This window comes from Tupaia chinensis, unplaced genomic scaffold, assembly GCF_000334495.1.
Source record: "Tupaia chinensis unplaced genomic scaffold, TupChi_1.0 Scaffold138665_1, whole genome shotgun sequence".
In the NCBI taxonomy this organism is placed as follows: Eukaryota; Metazoa; Chordata; class Mammalia; order Scandentia; family Tupaiidae; genus Tupaia; species Tupaia belangeri.
In genome coordinates, this window is record NW_006198557.1 from 425754 (window position 1) to 432194 (window position 6441).

Below are 6441 nucleotides of genomic sequence, written 5' to 3' on the forward strand. Positions count from 1 at the left end.
CAGGAATGCGAAAATCCACCCTCAGTGGGGCTGGACACACTGCAATCCCTTCTCCGTTCTCTCGGGATCTGGGGCACGCAAGTGCGCACACACACTCGGCGTGACTTCTAAGCTGCTGGGTCCGGGTCTCGAACCGCACAGCCAGGCATGTGGGATCCAGTGGCTTAGCCACCACGCACCTGTTGGCGCTCTCCTGTCCTCTTACCGCGCACACAGATGAAAACAAGCGGCCGTCAATGTCTGCTTTACTTACTACGATGGGTATTTTCTTGGCTCTTCCTACAAACATTTTCCTGCCTGCCTAGTATTTCGACGCACGTGCGTCCTAGTCTAACCTCCCCGAGCTCGCGGGCATTTAGGACCCCTCCTGCCTCCTTTTTGCTGTTCTAAGGAAAGCGCGTTTGATGGGTGACTTCTAGAAGAACTGCTTGTGGGGAAACCGCTGAGGGACAGACGCGAAGACGGTACCAACATTTACAGAATCCTCGGGTTACTTTTCTTTCATTCTTCTTTCCTGTCTGCCTCCCTCCCTTTGCTCTCCTCTTCTCTTGCTCTTTTGCTAGAGGGTCCATGCCCTCGCCAGAGAGAAAAAGAAAAACAGAGAGCGGAAGGACAGAAAGACCCGCGTGAGGGAATGCCAGGCCGCCACCCCTGTTGCACCACCCCGCCCTCCCGCTCAGCACGACAGACACACGAGCCCGTGTGCGCGGCCTGCTTCTCCAGCCGCTGGGTCGAGGACTCGAACTGCTCAGGCAGCCCTGAGAGAACTCACTGTCCTAACCCCGGGTCATGGACCCAGCCCCGATTTTCCACGCTAGTAACTAACTCGCAGGCTTTATTCCTGAAGTGCGGCCGTGGGAGCCAGGTCTCGGGAACGTGGAGGCATGAGAGGGAGCAGGGCTTGGACACGACGGGGCCAGCTGCTCCTTCGTCCCCTCTCAGCCGTTCCTGTGAGCAGGGCCGGGGCCAGGGACTAGGGAGCGATCAGGACCAGAAGGGGGCGTGGGGAGAGACGGGCTTTAAGTCGTCCCTCAAATGACGTGACAACTCTGTCAGGTGCCAGCAAGGAGGATGTGTGAGGCTAAGAATGGCGGCACAGACGTGACCGGGGCTTGGGGACAACTGTCCAGTGCAGGTGACAATCCGGCTGAGGGCTGACTGTGGGCGGTGGGAGGGAAGGGCATCAGGCCAGAGGAACAGCACGCAGGGTACACAGTGTCAGGGGGAACTGAGACAAGGTCCTGCGACAGCCCCGGGGAGGGAAGGAGGTTTAATGACGCCCCCTAAGTTCATGTCCAGGGGCCAGCAGGTGGCGTCGTGGTTAAGGTGCTGGACTCCCACATGGATGATTGTGGTTTGAGTCCCAGACTTGGCAGCTTGCTTGTTCACTTTCCCTCTCTCTTTCTGTCTCTTTTGTTGGTAAAATTAAAACATAATAACAACAAATAAAATAAGTAAGTAAAAATATTTTTTCAAAAGAATTCATGGAGTTAAACTAAGACATTTTAACATTTGGGCGCTGGATTCACACATGGTCAACCATGGTTCAAGCCCTGGACCTGGACCTCACTCCACGCCCATCCTCCCTCTGTCCCTCTCTGGTCAAATTAAAAGAAACAAACAAACAAATAAATAATTAAATAATACGAGATTGTCACCTCTTATAGATGGAGCATTAAAAAAAAAAAAAAACTATGCAATTTTATTCATTGTTATTTTAGTATCTGATGAGAGGTAGAGAGAGAAAGAGAAGGAAGGTGAGAAAGCAGGCCGTTAGGTCTGGAACTTGTGGGACAGCCATGTAGGAGTCCAGCACCCTAACCACCACACTGCCTGCTCACCCCTTTATTTATTTATTTATTTTAAAGAATTATTTATTGAATTTTTAAAATTATTTATTTTATTATTGTTATCATTCATTTTTATCAGAGAGAGATGTAGGGGGGGGGAGAGTGAGAAAGCAAGCTGCCAGGTCCAGGAATTAAACCACAGTCAGCCATGTGGAAGTCCAGCGCTCTAATCACCATGCCACCTGCCGGCCCCCAATGTTTGCTTTGGAGAGGTTTTTGCTATAGATCACATGCACCCGCCAGAAAGACAGAGAAAGACAGAGAGACAGAAATCACCCCCCAGGGGGGATGGCCACACTGCAATCCCTTCTCCTCCATTCTCCTCTTAGGATCTTGGGCACGCACGCACACGTGCCCAGTGTGAGCTTAAGCCACCGGGTCCGGGACTCGAACAGCAGTTGACAGGAGTCCAAAGCCATTACACCATCTGCTGGCCCCATTCATTCATTCATTCATTCAATCATTTTTATTTGACCAAAGGAAGATAGAAATACAGAGAGAAGAAAAGTGAGAAAGCGAGCCACCAGGTCCGGGACTCGATCCGTAGTCGGCCAAGCGGGAGTGTCTAGCGCCTTAACCACCACGTCACCCGCTGGCCCTCATTCACTGTTTTCACCTTTGCGGATGGGGCACTTTTACAGATGTGAACAGAGGATAAACGCGAGCTCATCCTGGAGAGCAGCGGGTGGCGTGGTGGTTAAGGTGGCAACACGGCCCACAGCAGTTTGAATCCTGGACCCCACAGCTTGAAAAGCACGCCAGGTGAGCGTGTGTGCGTGCCTGAAATCCCGGGAGTGGTGAAGGGACTGCGGCGTGGCCATCCCCCCGAGGGTGACTCACTCCCCCTCTGTCTCTCGTCTGTCGGGCAAGCGCACACACCCTACTGTAAAAGTCTAGACAAGGGCGAACGATGTAGACAGATGTCTCTCCCTCGAGGACCGACGGTTAGGAAGCACGTGGGAAAATGATGGGGCTGGCAGCGGGTGTGGTGGTTAAGAGCGCTGGACTCCCACATGGCCAAGTGTGGTTCGAGCCCCGGGTTGCTTTCTCAGTTTCCCTTCCCCTCTCTCTCACTCTGTCCCTCTCTGGTCAAATAAAAAAAGCTAAATAAAATAATTCTTAAAAATAAATAAAATAAAATAAAATAAAATAAAATAAAGAGAAAAATACGCAATACCATGAGTGACCTGGGAAATGCAGACTGAAACCACCCGAGGTGGCCGGGATCCGAGCTGAGGCGAGAACTGGGGCTGGGGAGAGTTTGGAGAAAGTGGAGCCACACACATGACTGGTGGCAGCGTAAAACAGCATGGGGCCGGGAGGTGGCGTGGTGCTTAAGGGCACTGGACTCCCACAAGGCTGACCACGGTTCAAGTCCTAGACCTTGCGGCTTGCTTTCTCACTGTCCCTCTCTGGCCAATTTTAAATAAATAAATAGTTTTTTTTAAAATGATGAAAAACAGCGCAGGCACTGTGGGAGACAGCCTGGCAGCTCCTGGAAAGGTCAGACACGCCACTCCCGCTCCCGGGTGGGCCCACGGGCAATGAGAACACAAAGCCACAGGAAAACGAGCAGGCGGCCTCGCTCCCGCTCCCGACAGCGCTGGCGGAGACACCCCACGCCCATGACCGGTGGCCGGGCGACGAACCAAGCGCCCGCGCACCAGAAGGCCGCAGGGGAATGAAGCCCAGGCACAGTCGGCACACGGGTAGTCTGGGCAGAAATCACCCGGGGCCTGTGAGGCCCACACCAAAGAATCCCAGGAGCCCCTGGATCTGAAAACATGTTTTTTCTTTTTTGAGAGAGACTTGCTATAGGGAGTGTGCACTTGCAGGAGAGACAGACAGAAAGCGAGAAATCACCCCCCGGGGGGATGGCCATGCTGCAATCCCTTCTCTGTTCTCCTCTCGGTATCTCTGGCACATGTGTCTGGCAATGAGTTTTTAAATCACCGAGTCTGGGACTCGAACCATGGAGTCCTGTGACGTAACCATGAAGCCACCTGCGGTCCTCCACAGTGTTTAGAATAGGCAGAACCAGAGTCAGGACGGAAGTGCGTGGCTGCTTGGGCCTGGAGGGAGGAAGACCCCTAGGGTTCACAGCAGGCCAGGGCAGGGCTTCGCTCATGGGGCTGTCAACACCCTACGATGGGTGGTGGCAAGGGCCGCTTGGCAGGGCCGGGCCAGCACGCCGTACTGAGCCACTCCACTGGGGCGGCAGGGCCTGTACGTCAGCCCATGGAGGCGACCGTGAGAGTCAGCACGCGGGCTGACATAAACAGTCCCACGGCTGCGGGGCTGGACGCACTCCCGTGGGAGCCTCTCGGGCCTGCGCCTGGGCCCACGCCTCTGCTCCTCGGGGCTCTTTTTCTTTCTGAAGCTATTTGTTTTTTTTCCCCAACATTTTGTCTTAAGAATTATTAATTTAATTTTATTTCTTCTTCAATTTCACGAGAGCGAGAGAGAGAAAGAGCGAGTGAGAGAGAGCGAGTGAAAGCTGCCAGCTCCAGACCTGGAACCGCAGTCGGCCGTGAGGGCACCTGGTGCCTGTACTACCTACTGGCCGAGGCCTCAAACAACGGTAGGCCACGTGGGAACCCACACCCTAACCGCCAAGTCACCTGCTGTTCCCTCCCTCCCCCAGGGCTTGTTCACGGCCCTGGAGCCAAAGGCGGGAAAGCAGGGAGGCTGTGGAGGGAGGCGGCCTCCGGGGTCTTGGCTGGGCACCTGGCCCCGTCCGCACTTCCCGGCCCTCCAGAAGGGACGGAGGTGAGCTCACACGCGGGGGGTGTCCCAAGTGTCAGGGAAGGCAGGGCTGCTGCACCCGCTCTGGGGGTGGTGCCCGGTCCGGCAAAGCTGAGAGCTGCCGCCTGCGTCACCTGCTCTGGAGACGGTTTTCTGATGCACACCCGGGCTGCACTGTTGGTCACACCCAGGCACTCAGCCTCCGGGGTGGGGACGGTCTGACTCGTCACCCTACCCGGTGCTAACCCCGATGCCAGGCACCTGGTGTGGCACGTCTTGGCCTGGGGGCCAGGATGCGGGCAGGAGGCCCGGGACACCACACGGCTCTGACTCAGCCGTCTGCAGCTGCTCCTGCCAGGGCCTAGTGTGGTGCCAACGGTGAGGCCGTACTCTCTGTGCCACCCTGGGGTGACATGCCCGAGTGGGGATCAGGGACATCTCGACCAGGGGGCAGGGCGCCAGGCAGGCACCCGCCTATGGCCGTGTTTCTCCTGTTCACAGGTGCCCGCAGGCCAGGCCTGGCTGATGGGCAGCACCCTCTTCACTTCACGAAGAGGGAACCTCGCATTCCACAAGTTGCTCTCCCTGGCGGCAGGCTGGGAGCTGCTCAGGGGACAGCGTGGCCCGTCCTGTGCTCAGACATGGCACCAGAGGAAGCTGAGCACCCCAGCCCTCGTCGGACAACCTCGTGGCCGTTCACGAAGCCCAGCCAGGAGTGGCTAAGACCCGCGTCCACACGCTCCCTCCCGGCCGGCCGCTGGCTGCACCGCGGCCCTCTCCAGCATGTACCTTGAGCCACTGCTTCTCGGTCAGCGAGTCGCTGTAGTCCACCTCCTTGCGGTGGCGGGAGCCGCGGCCGAACATCTTCTCCTCCTCCTCCTCGCAGGTCAGCCGCTCCACCTCGGCGTCGTCCTTGATGATCCAGGACGGCAGCTCGTCCTCCTCCATCAGGCGCGGCTTCCGCTTGGGGTTGCGGGCCTCCTCGCGCCTGCGGTCCAGGTCCATGCGCTGGGTAGGGAGAGGGACGTCAGGCTGGGGGGAGCCAGCCGGGACAGCCCACCTCTGTCCTCACCGACCCGCCCTCCACGGGGGTCTTCAGGGCTGGCCTGGCCCGGCTGCTAAAGCAGACTTGGGCGAGTGGGGGCTCTGCCTGGGACTGCCCAGAAAACCGGGACTGTGGGGGAGAAGGGGGGCTGCAGACCCCTGCAGCGGGGCAGAAGGGGTGGCAGCTCCACGGCACAGCCTTGGCCAATGGCACAGGGCCTGCCAGGCCGCAGGGACCCCGGGCTGGGAATTTACACACTCCTCTGCTTCCCGGCCAGGGGATGGGGCTCAGCGTCTGAGGCCCTAGTCAGCCCCGCCCTGGGAAAGGGAGTGCAGCCCTGGGGGTCCTGTCAGCACACGGACGGCCATGTGCACCCCATGTTCCCTACGCCTGGCCAACCCTCAGGGACACGTCCTGTGCGTGTGGACACGCGGGGCGGGCGCAGCTCACCATGAAGAGGTCGAACTCCTCCTCGTGCCGCGCGATCATCTGGTTGACCGTCTCGTCGTCGGGCACCTCGTCTTCTTCCTACAAGACGGCACACTGTGAGTGGGGCGGCGGGGGTCCCGGGCGGGCGGTGGCGCCCCGTGGGCGATGAGCGGACGGTCCCAAGCTGGCTGCGGTGGATGGGGACCCACGCGCAGCGAGAAGCACACACGCACACGCACGCACACGCTCGCTCCGTGGGCGCAGGGCCCTGGCTGGCCGTCTCAGCCGCGACGCCGAGGACTGAATGGGCGTGGAGACTGAACTACCCCGCTCACCTTTAGAGGTGGCTCCTCCAGGTCGGCGTTGACGCCC

The 6441-nt window shown here is 58.2% G+C and overlaps 1 protein-coding gene across 1 annotated transcript in view; it reads right to left on the reverse strand.

Annotated features, from left to right (window-relative positions):
• SMARCA4 (SWI/SNF related BAF chromatin remodeling complex subunit ATPase 4) overlaps positions 1–6441 on the reverse strand; it is a gene marked incomplete in the record, with an annotated part of 97591 nt that overhangs the window by 20142 nt on the left and 71008 nt on the right. Inside the window, 2 exon segments of the mRNA XM_027765557.1 lie at positions 5385–5603; positions 6091–6168. Of these exon segments, the coding sequence (XP_027621358.1) occupies positions 5385–5603; positions 6091–6168 (297 nt within the window).